The sequence below is a fragment of the Chlamydomonas reinhardtii genome, chromosome 10 (genome assembly GCF_000002595.2).
Source record: "Chlamydomonas reinhardtii strain CC-503 cw92 mt+ chromosome 10, whole genome shotgun sequence".
Classification (NCBI taxonomy): Eukaryota; Viridiplantae; Chlorophyta; class Chlorophyceae; order Chlamydomonadales; family Chlamydomonadaceae; genus Chlamydomonas; species Chlamydomonas reinhardtii.
In genome coordinates, this window is record NC_057013.1 from 4,870,671 (window position 1) to 4,885,568 (window position 14,898).

Below are 14,898 nucleotides of genomic sequence, written 5' to 3' on the forward strand. Positions count from 1 at the left end.
GCCGGACAGGGCACGGGACAGGGTGGTGAGGTATTTCCAGGACCAACCCAGTGATACAGCAACATGCTGCAGTGTCCACATGCGACATGCTGCAGTGTCTACCTGCGGATATGAGGTTCAAAGTCGGGCCTCGCTCCCTCGCTTGCGGTGGCGTGCTCGCGGCAAGATGGGGAAGCGTCTGGTAAGAGCGAGACAGATTCATGTCGTCAGCTGCTTTAATTAAGCCATGACCATCGTAAGTCGCTAATTCTTGATACTTCTTTGCCACCTATCCTCAGTATCCACCACTGACGGACAAGAGGCGTGAAAATGCCCAGTTTAGCGAAGCTTGTCAGATAGCTGCCACTTCGAATGCTGCAAATCTGCAGTCCTGTGTCCTTTTAGATCTCGCTGCTACACTCCTCGCTCGGGCTCAGCGGTCCAGATTTCTCCCGTCTGGAGGTCCAGGCCCGGGCACGGGCCTGGCTCCTGGCTTCTGGCACAGCTAGCGCGCGTGAGCTAGCGTCACAGCATGTACACTCTGCGCGTCGTGGCGTCAGAGCGGCGCATGTCGCAGGTGGCGCTGCCCTCGGCGATGGGGTCGCGCGGCGACGGGCATCCGCCCCGCGACGCCGGGGACGACAGCGATAGCGATAGCGAGGGCGAACTGCTCGGTCTCGACCTCGATAATGATAGCGAGGCCATTGAATTCACGGCCGGCAATCCGCGCGTGGAGCACATAACGGGCGTGGTGCATCTGTTCCGGCCCACGCCTGGTCGCCTTCCTGCCAACGCACCGCCTCCGCCCACACCTCCGCCCGGCTTTGGCCACGTCACGCCAACGCACGCGGGCGGCGGCAAGGGAGTGGCAGCAGCCATGGCCACGGCGGCGCTTGCAGGAAAAGCCGGCAGCGCCACGGCACCTGCCGCCACATGGGCCTCGCTCTTGGCACCTCCGCCAACAGCCCCTGCCGGCAACCCTGCCGGCGCCGGCACGCCCGCACCGGAGGCGGCGCTGTCACAAGCTGCTCAAGCGCGCAGCGCACAAACGCCTCCAGCACAGCAGGCGCGGGGCGCAGTCGGATCAGTCGGCGCGGTCACGAGCGCAGGCGCGGGCGGCGGCGGTGGCGGTGAGCGCTGCACCGAGCTGTGCTGCCTGGCGCTCCCCTCCGATATGACCATCGCCGACTTCTGCACCTTTCTGGGAGCGCACCTGCTGCGGCTGCGGCGCATGCGCGTGCTGAGGCGACAGGTGGGCAGCGTGGGGCATGCGGCTGCGGCGGCGGCCATGACGGCGGCATCAGCAGTGGCGGCATCAACAGGAGCAGCAGCAGCGGCAGCAGCGGCAGCGCCGTCGACGGCGTCGACGGCTGCAGAGGGTGCAGAGGCGGCGCCGGCGCGGGCTGGAGGGCGGGCCGGGATGGCAGCGCCGGTGGCCGCCGCGGCGCCGGAGGGGCCAACGCCAGCGCGCCACACATCGGCTGCCGCTTCGCCTGCCGGTGCCGGTGCCGATGCCAGCGCTGGTGCTGGCGCTGGTGCTACTGCTGCCGCTGCCGCCGCCCCAACCAGCAGGGGCTCGGGTTCCGCCGCACCCACCGCAGCCGCCGCCGCCACAGCCGCAGCCCAACAGCATGGCAAGACCATCCCTACCTCGCCCAGCTCGCCTAGCAGTGAGATCACGGCGGCTGCGCCACCCGACAACACGCCGACGCCGCCGACGCCACCTGCGCACACCACGCAACAGTCGCAGTCGCAGCCGCCGCACCCGCACGGCCAGCAACACGAACACCACGGCGACCACAACCCCCACGGCGGTCACAACCACGGCGGTCACAGCCACCAGCCTCACCAAGCACGGCCGCCCAGCCAGCGTGTGGTCTGCATGGTGGTGATGCGAATGGAGAGCCCAGAGGCCGCGGATGAGCTTTACAACGACCTCAACGGAAAACCGTTCAGTTCGTTGGAGCCCGACATCGTCTGCCGCCTCGTCCACGTGCGCGCGGTTGAGGTCACCAGTGGCGGCGCCGCCGCGGCGGCGGCGCTCGCCGCCAAGCCGCCGGGACTGCCGGAACAGCCGGCGGCGGCGGCGCCAGCCGCCGCCGCAGGCGACGCCGTCGCCGCGCCGGCGGCGCCGACGGCGGTGGCGGCGCACGTGCCGCCGCCGGGCCAGACGGAGCTGCCCACGTGTCCGGTGTGTCTGGAGCGCCTGGACGAGCACGTGAGCGGCATCGTGACCACGGTGTGTACGCACATGTTCCACAGCGAGTGCCTGCAGAAGTGGGCCGACTCCACGTGCCCCGTGTGCAGGTACTGCGTGCAGGTGAGGGGGCAGCTGGGGGGCGGGGGGCGTGAATAATAGGCCAAAGTAAATCAAACCTAGCCAAATTAGCGAAGCACAGGCAGAGGCGACAGGGGGCGGGGAGGGTAGCCGTTTATGTGAAGAACGGAGTAATGAAACAGGGGGGGCGGTAGGGATGCGGGGGCCTGGCGCGTTGTCCCAGCATGGGGGGTGGAGGGTGTTACTTGCACCAAACCCAAAGTCAAGGGGGCAGAGGATGGGTTTTGTGATGTACCGTGTGGGATGGGACAAGCCGTGCAGTGCACCACAGCCCAATCAAGTTCCTCAAGCCACGTGCCTCGATTCGCCTCGGTGACGACCCCGCAGGGCGCCGCCAGCACCAGCCGCTGCGGCGTGTGCGCCACGTGTGTGGACCTGTGGATTTGCCTCATATGCGGACACGTGGGCTGCGGCCGGTACCGCGCAGGTGCGTCGGCCGCTACTACCACCGCTACTGTTGGCTATCCGCTTGTCACCCCCCCCCCCCCGCGGACCACTGCTACCTTGAGCCGCTTGCGATATGACCGCGACGGCGCTTCACCGTACGCCACGCAAAATCAGCGTCGTAAACAGCTTACAGCTTACCACGTAATCCTGGTTCTTTGCTTTGCATGCTCGGAGCAGGTCACGCCGCGGACCACTGGCGCACCAGCGGCCACTGCTACGCCCTGGAGCTGGACAGCCAGCGCGTGTGGGACTACGTGGGCGACAACTACGTGCACCGCCTCATACAGGTGCGTGTGCGTGTGCGTGTGTGTGTGTGTGTGTGTGTGCTGTTGGGAAAACTCTGTGTTTACTGTGGTGTATAGTGTTGAAGCGTCTGCGTGCATGGCATGCTGACACGTGCAAAACCGCCTCCCTTCGCACCAAGAGCCTGATGTTTCCCGGGGTCTCACAGCGTGTTGTTTACCATTCTTCTCAAGTCCAGCAGCCCACCTCTTCTGCTTCTATTTCAAACTCCTCTCGTAGTCAAAAACCGACGGCAAGCTAGTGGAGCTTGCAGCGCCCGCGGGCGCCGTCACCTCGCCACACGCCGGCATGCGTGGCGGCGGCGGTCATTTTCACGGCGGCGGCGCCGCGGCCGCGGCAGGCGGCGGCGGCGGCCTGCCCTGCACGCCCGCCGGCGGCGCCGCCGGCGGCGGCGCGGCGGCTCACCGCGGCCATGGTCACTCCTCTGACGGCGACATCTGCGGTGCATCGTGTGGGGCGGGTGGCGGCGGCGGCGGCGCGCGCGGTGACGACTGCGGTCCGGGTGGCGGCGGCGGTGGTGGCGCCGGCGGGCGGTATGCAGGCGCGTACGGCGGCGGGCGGTACGACGGTGGCGCAGGTGGCAGCGGGGGCGGCGGCATGCCGGGCTGGAGCTCGGCGGATGAGGAGCTAAAGGTGCGCTGGTGTGGGTGCGATGTGCAGTTTGGATGTCTGCCGCTCACCCTCAGGTTCCTGTGTTTCAAACAGGACAACGGCCACGTGTATATCTCGCTAACGGCCCAAGGCGCTTGGGACATGCCTTTCTTTGTGCTCTTTAAAACACGCACACGCCTTGCCACCACGACAATCGCAACAACCGCAACGGTTTCAACGGTCCCAACCAACCCCTCACCAGGAAGCCCTGATGGCCTCCAAGCTGGACGCCATCGCCGCCGAGTACAACCACCTGTTGGCCAGTCAGCTGGACAGCCAGCGACAGTACTTTGAGGGCCTGGTGGCGCAGGTGGGTTTGAGGCGCTGTTAAATTCCTAGGACAAACAAGAGCAGAGGGTGGTGAGAAGCATAGTCCCAAGTGTGGCGGAATCCCGGCCCCCAAATCCCACAAGGCGTGTCAGGGCAAGAGTGGGGTTGAGGCGCGATTCAGTGATTGGCCGAGTCCGCATGTTAAATCATTCATGTCATTAGGTTAGCGAGCTCGTGTACTCCTGGCGGGCCAGGTAACGTAAAGGCTTCGTGAGGAAGCATTAGACGGGCCCAGGGCACTCCAGTAGTTGCGTTACCTAAAGAGCAAGCTGAACTGCTGCCTTGACAAGACAAGCCGATCCCATGGTGGTAGGAATGGCTTCAGTGCGCCAAGTTGCGCGCCCACGTGTACGCGCAACCAAAGCAATAACCCGCAGCAATGTCAAGGACGTTAACAGAACAAACGTGCCCGGACACAACTGTACATAGGCGTGTGCGTCATACGAGGTGCCGAGAGGGGCGCAGGCGGGCAGGCCTGCTAACAGCTGTGTGCGTGTGTCTGTATGTGTCATGCGGTCCGGTGCAGGCAACGTTGACGGCGGACCACCGCTGCGCTCAGGCCGGCGCCGCCGCCGACAAGGCCGCAGCCGAGGCAGAGGCAGCGCACGCGGCCGCGCGCGAGGAGGCCCGGCGGCGCGGTGCGGCGGAACGCAAGGCGGCTGAGACGACCGAGGCGCTCAGAGCTGTGCGGCAGGTGTGTGCAGCGGGCCTGCCTCGTGTGCGTGTGTCCTGGTGTGCGTGTGTCCTGGGATGTCTGGGGCCTACGTACTCAAGGGCAAAGCTTAGCCCCAAATTTTTCCGTCAGACCTACCCCACGGGCCGCATACCTCTTACCCGTCACCATCTATCACCCAGGGAGTCTATGCAACACTTGCCTGTCCATCATTGCCTTCGCCTAGCCTAGTATGCATCAATCAAACTTGTGCTAACGCACTCCGTTCTCCATGCACGGCTACCCCCCGTACCATTCTGCCTGCCCGCCTGCTTCCCTGCCTGCCTCCCCATGCCTCGTCATAGTCTCTGCCATATACTCGCCACAACCACCTTCAAGAGGCTGACCCTTTTCCGTTGTGCAAATCCAACCACCCCCGCAGGAGGCGGAGTTCCTGCGCTCTCTGAATGAGACGCTGCTGGCCAACCAACGTGACTTCAAGTCGCAGCTGGCGGAGCAGCGCGGCCGGGCGGACGCGGCGGAGGCAGCGGTCAAGGAGCTGCAGGAGCAGGTGGGGGCAGCGGGGGGCAGCGGGAGTCCTGGGGCGGGGTATGTTCGGGTACGTGTAACTTAGGTAATCTGGGCAGCTTGACTTTTTGCATGACTGGATGTGAATGTTCACGGGCGGCGGTTGCAGGTGTGGGGAGCTGCATCGACCGCCGAGCTAGGGGCCGGCCTGGCAGCGTGGCACTGTCAGAATGCCTGGGAGACACTGGTTGCCATGCATGAACGAAAAGCGGATCTGAGGGCTCTGAATCCCCGCAATCTCGGCGCCCGCCACCCGCACACCCATGTTGCCGATCCGCAGTCTCCGCCCCATCAATCCTACCAACCCACCAGTCATCCACCCACCCACCCCACACGCCCACCAACCAAGCAAGCATACCCATTGTACACACGTGCACTTGCGCTACGGCACACAGGTCCGCGACCTGGCCTTCTTCATTGAGGCTCAGCGCACAATCAACGAGGCCGCGGGGGCGGGCGCGAGCGAGCTGCGGGAGGGAACCGTGCTGCCGCTGCCGGAGAAGCAGGTGCGCGGCCCTTCCCGTCGAAAGAAAGAAGGGTGCGGGCAATGGGTGCGGTGATTGGTTGCGGGCAATGGGTGCGGGCACCGCCGCTGCATAGCTTGGTTGTTGGGCGGTGTCTTCCTGTGGTAGCGCGTTCTGCACGTACGCCGTTGGTGCGGCCACAGACTGTCCGTGCCCCCCCCCTGGTCCTGGCGTGCCCTGCTGCTGCCCTCACTCCTGCCTGCCTGCATAACCCCGCTCTCACGACTGTCCCGGTGTCACCCGACTGCGCAGGGAGGCCGCAGCAGCGGTCGTGGCGGCGGCGGAGGCGGCAGCAGCCGCAGCGGCAAGCCCGGTGGCGGCGGAGGTGGAGGTGGAAGCGGCTCGGGTGCCAGTGCGTCGCGAGGGGGCGGCACGAGCAAGTGAACTGCAGGAGCATCGGGTTGGACGATGGGACCCGAGCGGCGTGGACTGCTTGGCCTGGCTGTTGGGGTTACGAAGAGGAACAGGTAAGCAGCAACGGCGCTTGGCGTAGCTTGGCGTAGCTTGGCGTAGCCCACATGTTGGCGCACAACGTTGCACAGGCAGGGCGGCGATGTGCAGCAAGCCAGATGCATGCGTGCATTGTGCCATTGTGTGGTGGGTGAAAGGTCGTAAAGACTTCTGGTGCGTCACATGCGGTTTTGCAGTCGGGCGGTGGTGGCCGGCTGCGAGTGAGGATGCATCAGGGCGGCCAAGCTAGCTCGTCAGGCCCAACAGGCCCACCCATGCGAACAAGACTTTGAAGGGCCGGACTCTCTGCCTGTAATACGGCATACCTGGCTTACGTGCCACAGCCGGCCAGTGCTTTCGGCCAGTACTCCTCACCGTTCCTCACCACCACGGCACCACCAGTGATTGCACAGCGCAGCTATCGTGCCTGTCCATCACACTTCTGACTTCCCGTGCCAAGGAAGAATGGCAGAGCTGCAACCTTGCATCGACTGCTTGAGGCTTGAGAGTCGGCCACCAACACCGCAGCCACAGCTGGGGCCACAGTTGCGGCTGCGTTCGACCTGAGCTAAGCGCATTGTCGCAGCGCATCGGAGCAGCAGGCGTGGGAGCGGTGCGGCAGGCGCGTGTGATGTGTCACCGCAAGAGTGCGGCAGGAGCGGGAGCGGCAGTGGATTGAACTGGCATCAGCAGGTGAGGGGGAGCGTGCTGATGTGAGGCAACAGCCATGCATGCGGTGAGGACTGTGTAGAAGGGCCGGCTTTCAAACCCGTTGTGGCATCACCCGCCCGCACATTGCGGTCGCGGGTGACGCCCGATGTCGCCAATGCCCGGCAGCAGCATCCCGCGACGCGTTCACCACGTGCGTGCGGATGTGGCGTCCCTCCCGCGACTCGGCGACTTAGTCACCCGGCTCGTCACCCTGTGGAGGGACCCAACAGAACGGGGGCCCACCACGGGGCGGGGGCGCCGCACGCTTTAGTGATTGGTCGAGCCCCCCCCATCCACATGTAAAATCATTCATGTCATGACGTTAGCGAGCTTGTGTACTCGTGGCGAGGCAGGAAACTTAAAGGCTTCGTGAGGAAACTTTAGACGGGCCCAGGGCACTCCCGTAGTTGCGTTACCTATAGTGCAAGCTGCTGCCTTGACAAGACAAGCCGATCCCTCGAAGGTAGATATGGCTTCAGTGCGCCAAATTGCGCGCCTACATTGAGGTCGTACACCACGCACGTGGGGGCGCGCTCGCTCTCTCGAGCGTCTTACCTCTACTGGTTTTGACGTGTACGCGCCACTAAAGCAGTAACCCGTAGCAATCTTAAGGACGTCAACAAGACGAAACGTGCCCGGACAAAACTAGCCTCGTCGCGACTTAAGTACCTTACTTCTGGAACAACGTAGCGTCGAAGTAAATTCCAGATGTCTTGATAGCGTCTCAGCCGTAAAGTGGAACAAGGGTTCCTGGCCGGGCGACGCTCCTTGCGCCACAGGAGGAGAGGAGCCAGCGCGGGACCCAGCCACAGCTTAACCTGGTCTAGAAACTCGTGAAAAGTGGGGCAATACGCTCAGTCAGAGGCTGATATGCGTGGGGGTCTGCAGCCCATCGCGGAGCACGCTGCGTACCGAATGGAGTCCGCCGAGCCGCCGACGACTATACCATCACCATTTTCATGTCATTCTACTGCATCGCGGGTTGTGAAGGGCGAGGTGCGTTCTGGCCAACAGCCGGCCCATCCTCGAGCCCTAGGCTGGGCGCTGCGTAGCATTCAGCAATTTTGGTACACGTCAACTCAAATTGACACTTGTTATTGCTGCTCGCTGTCACAGGACGTCCTTTACATACATCCGCTTGCAATCGCGACTCAGCCTCCCAGCATGCTCTACATGGTGTGCGACGGACATAGCGGTGCGTTATACTCATGTTCCAAGTCGGGAGGGTGGCGCAGCGTAACTTGGTTGGGCTGCACGCGCAAGGGTTTGCCGACGACCCTTGCGGAAAGCGTAATTCCGGCTCTATAAGTTTCCGATAATAGGGAAGTGAGGAGTACCTGAGTTGCGGAAGCTTGGTGATCTGGGCGGCCAGAGCCCTGCTTGTAGGCAGGCGCGGGCACAGCCACATCGACGTTTGGGGGCTCGCCTCTGTTAAACTACCGCATGCGGACTGTCTGCGTTGTCTCTAACCGTACTGCTCCGAGCATTGCGCGGGTAGTCGCTGAGTCGACGGCCAAGGCCTAACCCACTCGCCCGGCCGTTCGCCGTCCGGCTTGCCACGCACAGGCTCAGAAGCGGCCAACTACGTGGCGGCAAACTTCGTTCGGATACTCAACTCGTTCCTTCCACCGAAGCCTCCAAACATGGCCAGTCCGAAGGGTGCGTGTGGCCAAGCAGCATGCAAAAGCGGCAGGGGTTTACTCACGCGCAATCACGGGGCCGCGCCACGTGCCGGGCGCATGACGTGCTAAATCCAAACCCCCGCCCGCCCTGACACCATCTTGCGCCCGCAGAGGTGGAAATGTTCTCGGAGGTCGTACGGCAAGCAATCGTGGAGACGTTCGTGCGGCTAGACAACGACTGGATTTCGGTCGGGCACATGTCGGGTGCGTGAAGCAGGGCAGGCCGCGGGGTGGGCGGGGGATGGGTAGCGGATGCGCGCTGCCGGCCCACAACTGCTTCGACACCCCATCCTTCACACCCCGCACCGCGTCGCACGAGCATGAGCATAGCCTCCCCCTCTCTCTCCCCCTCTCTCTGCCTCCCTCCCGACCCCAGGCACCACCGTCACCGCCACCATCGTCATCGGCTACCTGCTCACAGTCGCCAACATCGGCGACTCCTCGGCCGTGCTGGACACCGGCTGCTCCATCCTGGAGCTCACCGGCAGCCACCGCATCCAGTCCAACCCGGAGGAGCAGGCGCGGTTACGCGGCGCCGGCTGCACCCTGGCCCCGCTGGGCTTCCACCTGCAGGGCCCGGCGCGGCAGGGCGAGCTGGGCGTGGGGCCGCTGCGGCTGTGGCCGGGCGGGCTGTGCGTGTCGCGCTCAGTGGGCGACCTGGACGCCGGGCCTGAGGTGATGCCGCTGCCGCACATCCGCCAGGTGCGGGGGCGGGGCACTGGGTGGCGGTTGGTGGGTGGTTGCGGTTGGTGGTTGGGTGGGTGGTGGCTGGGGTTGGTTATGGGGTTGGTGCGTAGGGCCAAGAAAGTAGGGGAAAGTGCGTGTGTGTGTGTGTGTGTGTGTGTGTGTGCGTGCGTGTGCGTGTGTGAGGATAGGGCCGGTCGGGTGAAGGGGTGGCAAGAGCGGGGATGCAGGCCTAGCGCGGTGCCACGTCGGGTGGAGGGAGCAGCGGCTGTGGGTGAAACGTGCCGCGCGCGGTAGTGGGCAGCGTGTGCGAGGGCGGGCGCACGCGGTCTGCCGGGTCGGGAGCAGCAGGTGGGGGGCGCGACGGGACGGACGGAGTACAGCTGCGGGCATCTGGGTCGGGAGCCGGGCGGGGCCGCCTGCGTCGGGCGCGTTGGCCGCGGGTCCATTGTTTGGTGTTGCAGACCTAAAAGGCTTGGAGAGACGAATCCGACCAACATGCCTAGTCTGTCGGATACCCTCCACGTGCGTGCGCGGTGCAACCCTGAGCCTCACGCGCTCGCTACCTCCTGCACCGGGCACCACCGGCCCTCCTCACGCCCCAGCCATATGCCGTCTCCAATTGCAACCCCAACTCTCCCCCTATTAACCGTTGCCTTGGTAACGATTGCTGTTTCCCAACCGTCTGCCACTTCCTTACCTAATCATGAATGCAACCCCTTATGAAACCCTTGCCACCCCCTCCCAAACCTCGCTCACAGGTGCTGCTGCCCAGCAACGGCGCGCGCATCATCGTGTGCAGCGACGGGGTGTGGGACCTCATGAGCCTCAGCAAGGCTGTGAAGCTCTGTCGCTTCAAACCCGCCTCGGCCGCCACCGCAGCACTCATGGGCGCGGTCTCACGCGACCTCCGATTGCTGGTGCGTATCTCGATATCATCGATCGCAACCTCCCCATTGCGCGTCCCTTTGAGGGGCGCTGGCACTCCATAGCCGCTTGGAGGGGCGCTGCATCGGCTGCCGTGCGCTGCTGGGAAGGGAATAAGGCGGTTCGAGCGTACGGTTGGATGCGGGTTTGGGAGACAGCGACGCAGCGGCCCCAGCAGTGAAAGCAGGACTGAACCACAGTTCGCACGGCCAATGACCACGGCTGAGCGCCGCTTGCCTTCCGCTGTTGTGTGGTGCCTGCATTGGCCTGCGGGGTCACGCGCTCATCATGTTGTGGTCTCGACGCTCCTGTGCTTGCATCTCGCCTCTGTGTCCGCGGCCCCGCCTACCGCATCACATGGCGCCACACGCCCCGCACACACAGACCCCCTCCTACTCGGGCAAGGTGGTGATACTGGTGGGTCCACCCCTCCCATGTGGCCACCGCGCACCACCACCCCCGGACACCGCAACCCACAACAGCGGCAACCCCACAACAACAGCAGCGCCAACCCCACGCCCCGTCCCAGCGCGCGAGCACTCACGCCAGGGGTCCATTCCGGCACCCTCATACTTGGGTGCAACCCCGCCCCAAAAGCAACCACACCACTGCCCCCGTCCCACCAGCCCGCCAACCCTGCCGCTATCGCCACTCCGTTTCCGCGGACACCCGCACCCGACCCACGTCAACCAACCCAACCGAACTCCTTCCACACAACCTCCCCAGCCAACCTCATCAACGGCCCAACCTCCCCAACCTCCCCAACCAGCCACCCCAACCGACCCAACCAACCCGAGCAACCAACCAACCGCAAACCCCGCAGGACGACGCCAGCATCATCGTGGTGGACCTGCTGCCAACCGACGGCACGTCCTGGCCCACCGTGGCGCTCCAGGCCAACCCCAAGCCCGAGAAGAGCGGCGGCCTGTTCGCCTGCTTCCGACCCGAGCTGGACGAGCCAGACAGCCGCGACGTGCACAGCTCGGGGCCCGGGCACCTGGCCTTCCTGGCGGACCTGGACTCGCTGCGCGTGTACCCGCAGATGCGCGCCGCGCTGCAGCGCACGCACGTGGGTGTGGGGAGCGCGTGTGGGGATGGGGCGTGTTGGGGCGTGGGTAAGGTGTGTGCGGGCGTGGGGGCGGGCGTGGGTGTGCGGGCGTGGGTGTGCGGGCGTGGGGGCGTAAGCGAAGTGTGTTGTGAGGGAAAGGAATTGCGCGCGCGCCAATGCAACTGTGTCGCATCACTCGCATGCCTGACCAGGATACGGTACCGATTGCCCACCTGGGGACCAGTCACTGGCCATCCACTCACCCGCTCTCCAACTGCTCTCCCGCTTCCGCCGCCCACTGCCTCCCCCAACAGATCCAGCACTTGGCCACGGTACTCAGCAACGCGGTGGGCGGCAAGCCCGGCATTGATTACACCATGCACGGAGCCAACAAGGTGAGAGCGAGGCGGAACGCAAGGTCGCAACAGCACCTGCATGGCGCTGCATGGGGCGGCGCTCCTTACGGGGCGGGGTGGGAAGAGCCGCGATGGCTGTTCGCCTATCAAGGAACACCACTCCTAACCTTACCGGTACCAAACATCACCCGCTACCACCACCACCACCACCACCACCACCACCACCGCCGCCGCCGCCGCCGCCACGTGCGCAGGTGTCCTTGTACCGCGGCTACACGGAGAACGGCATGCCGCGCACCAACTCCTCCACCGCCGTGGCTGACGTGGCCAGTGACGGCGCCAACCACTCCAACCACTCGGCCCACTCCGCGGGTGCGTTGTTCAGCGATTCGCAGGGCGGCAGCAAGGGCGGCAGCTCCGCCGTGCTGCCGTACTCGTCATCGGCGGGGCACGGAGACGTTGACAGTCCGGTCGCGGCGTTCAACAGCGTGCCGGACCGGCCGGGCTCGGGACTGGCGATGGCCTGACGGGACCCGCCGCGTCCGGCGTGGGGCTGGGGCAGCAGCAGCAAGGGCAAGGTTGCACCCGGCTAGGCACAGGCGGCAGCAGCACCAGCAGCACCAGCACCAGCAGCAGCAGTGGCTGGATTGCCGCAGAATGGCTGTTGATGGCTGCTGGCACGCATGCGCCTTGGCATGGGGGCAACCGGCCCGCGTGTGCGTGTGTGTGTCGTTGGCATGGGCACGCGGCGCGGCAATCGCATGGCCGTGGCCACGGCACCGCGCAGGGTGGCGGGCATAGCACTGCACAGCACAACACGGGTGGGCGCGGCGGGGATGGACGCGTGGGGCATGGCGGGCGCGTGCTGCGACGCAGCACGACGCAGCCTTTGTTTTGGGGGGACATTTGTGTCTGGCACACCATTACATCATGTTTGTATAGCGCGTGCAAGTGCGTATGCCTCTGGTTGAGGGCTGTTGACAGAACGGCACTGGGCGAGCGCCCATAATGCGTGAGGGTGCCGCAAGGCGCCGAGACTCGCGTGCCGGTCGTGCCAATGCGGCGACGCGTTGTGTCCTAATTTGCAGGTGCCGTTTGTGTGTGCTGTGTTTGCATGGGTTCTAAGGGACAAAACCCGGTGTGCGTGTGTGTATAATACGGACCGAGTGCGTGGGGGCCGCAAGCGCCACAGCGGCATGCGAGCTGCGCCCTGCGCCCTTCGGGTTGCTGCATGTGCTATTTGACGTACGACGACAAGCCGCAGCCGTCCTTTGTCTTTGTTAAGTTGCTGGCTGCATGTGCATTTGTGTCTTTTGGCAGGGACGCAAGTGCTGTCGGAGACGTCTTCACCTCACGGCATCATGCTAAGCGAGGCGTAAGCGGGGGCCTTGCGGCGGGGGGCTTGGGCGTCGGCACCTCCCGGTTGCAGCTTGCACTCGTCCGTGTGGAGGGCGGTGGAGCTTATGGAGGGGCTGACTGGGGTCGGGGGAATAGCAGCCGCCATGTCTCATTTCGCGGGCGAGTACCCGTGTCCAAACGCATATACATGCACGCTTGGGGGGGCGCCTGGTTCTCCCGTGTGCATGTATGGATTTTGCAGCCGCTTCGCCAGGTTCAAAAGACTGGATCTATTGAGGTATGAGGGGACACAGCATTGGACATTTTAGGAAGCGGTCTATTGGTAGTTTGATAAATGCCGCGCGCCAGGGCAGCTTTATGGAAGGCACCACAAGGGGCAATCTCGCACGGATTGCGGCGTTCGAGCTGTGGCCCTGGCCGAGTGTCAGATGTTTCCAGGCTGTGCGCAATACTTGAGCCGTGTGGTTCGCATGTCTGTGCCCGTGTGTAGCGTTAGACTAAATTATGATATTGCAAAGGCAGGACCCTGCACATTGGAGTTGGGGGCGCAGATTCTTGAAGTGTATTCCATGTTGGGAATGCGGGCCGGCATCGTGCCGCGGTATCTACCGGCCAGGATGGTGTTTTGCGCGGCATGACGGCTGGCGGAGGAGCTTACACAGAGGCTCGCGCAGAATGCCGGGGGATGGGCGGCAAAATCATCTGGGGCGGGCGCTGTGAGCCACTGGTGTTGAGTCGACAGAGTGCTGAATGCAGCGCGTCGTGTGTCAGGCCGACACGAGGGAGCCGATCACACGTTTGGCAATGAATGCTGGACTGCGCATGAATGCACAATTTTTGCGACGCGGCTTCAAACGTTCAACGGCAAGTAGCACATGCATAGATACCATGCGAGTGCCTGGCTGGGCGAAGACCAGGGCCAGGGACCGACAACGATGTGGAGGGCGGGGGCTATCGTGTGATGAGCGATACCGCTGTGGTGCCAGCATGGACGGTGATACCAACAATCGCGATGCCGGGGGCATAGTTGTGGTGGCCTTGGCTTGCAAGCATTCCAGGCGAGGGCTTGCAAGGAGCGCCTGCCTCAAGTGCACGTGTCTGCGACGCGACACTCGACGGCGCAGCGCTGTTTGGATGGGACGCCGAGCTAGGGCCAGGGAGTGGGAGGTAGGGGAAGACACGGGACACCGTACGGACGCTGAACGTAGAAGGCACGCAATCCTACACACGGAGCCCACTCCCTGCAAGTAGCGCTACCGAACTGAGGCGTCGCCCTGCAATAAATCGTCGGACCAGCGCACCCGCTAGGCGAGGGAGACTGAAGGAACATTGAGGCTGCACGCTCGAGTGGAACGAGTTTGATGGTAATACCGCGTGTTGGATGGCGGCAAGCCCGTGGGCCGTGGCTGCATTCTTTTGCACACCACCACATTTGTCTCGCTTCACTTCATTTGCGATTGTCTGTGCCGCAGCGGACGCCATGGCTTTGTGTAGTGTGGTGTTGTGTCTTGTCCCGTCATGTTGTGTAGTGTTGTGTTGCGCGCGCTAGGTTGTGGCGGGGGTATGCAAGCAAGTATTTGGCTCCGGAGCCATTACCGCAGTGCGAGGTGTCACCGAGGGACTGAGGCATGCGGCACGCAGGGGATGACTGGATGAGTGATCGGTTGCTCAAGTGCACGAGGGGTGGCGGTGTGGGCGTGTGGGGAAGGTGGCAGCGTGTGTGGGCTGTATGTGGGGTCGGGGGCGCCCGAATCCAACAAGGGAGGGGGCAGACTTGCTATGCCAACAAGGTAAGGACTGAGTGCCTTGCGAGTACCTGGCGAGTACCTGGCGAGCGAAACCGGTGTAATTCATGTTCAGGTGGGCGCC

At 64.1% G+C, this 14,898-nt stretch overlaps 2 protein-coding genes across 3 annotated transcripts; both read left to right on the forward strand.

The window, feature by feature from the left end:
• The first annotated feature begins 116 nt into the window (after positions 1–116).
• On the forward strand, positions 117–6,590 carry CHLRE_10g454400v5 (uncharacterized protein). The gene is made up of 9 exons (XM_043067028.1): positions 117–2,299; positions 2,645–2,744; positions 2,942–3,051; positions 3,287–3,700; positions 3,921–4,028; positions 4,575–4,742; positions 5,143–5,271; positions 5,684–5,794; positions 6,065–6,590. Exons 1-9 carry the CDS (start codon positions 512–514, stop codon positions 6,194–6,196), a joined length of 3,060 nt encoding a protein of 1,019 aa, XP_042920425.1. The 5' UTR covers positions 117–511; the 3' UTR covers positions 6,197–6,590.
• Positions 6,591–7,376: 786 nt separating this feature from the next.
• On the forward strand, positions 7,377–14,890 carry CHLRE_10g454450v5 (uncharacterized protein). 2 transcript variants are annotated; one of them, XM_043067030.1, is made up of 10 exons: positions 7,377–7,969; positions 8,090–8,168; positions 8,540–8,632; positions 8,767–8,859; positions 9,032–9,357; positions 10,101–10,259; positions 11,090–11,335; positions 11,629–11,709; positions 11,925–12,042; positions 12,991–14,890. In XM_043067030.1, exons 1-10 carry the CDS (start codon positions 7,844–7,846, stop codon positions 13,047–13,049), a joined length of 1,380 nt encoding a protein of 459 aa, XP_042920426.1. In that variant the 5' UTR covers positions 7,377–7,843; the 3' UTR covers positions 13,050–14,890. The 2 variants fall into 2 exon arrangements, with proteins under 2 accessions (XP_042920426.1, XP_042920427.1); XM_043067029.1 differs by having other exon boundaries at positions 11,925–14,890.
• Positions 14,891–14,898: the final 8 nt, after the last annotated feature.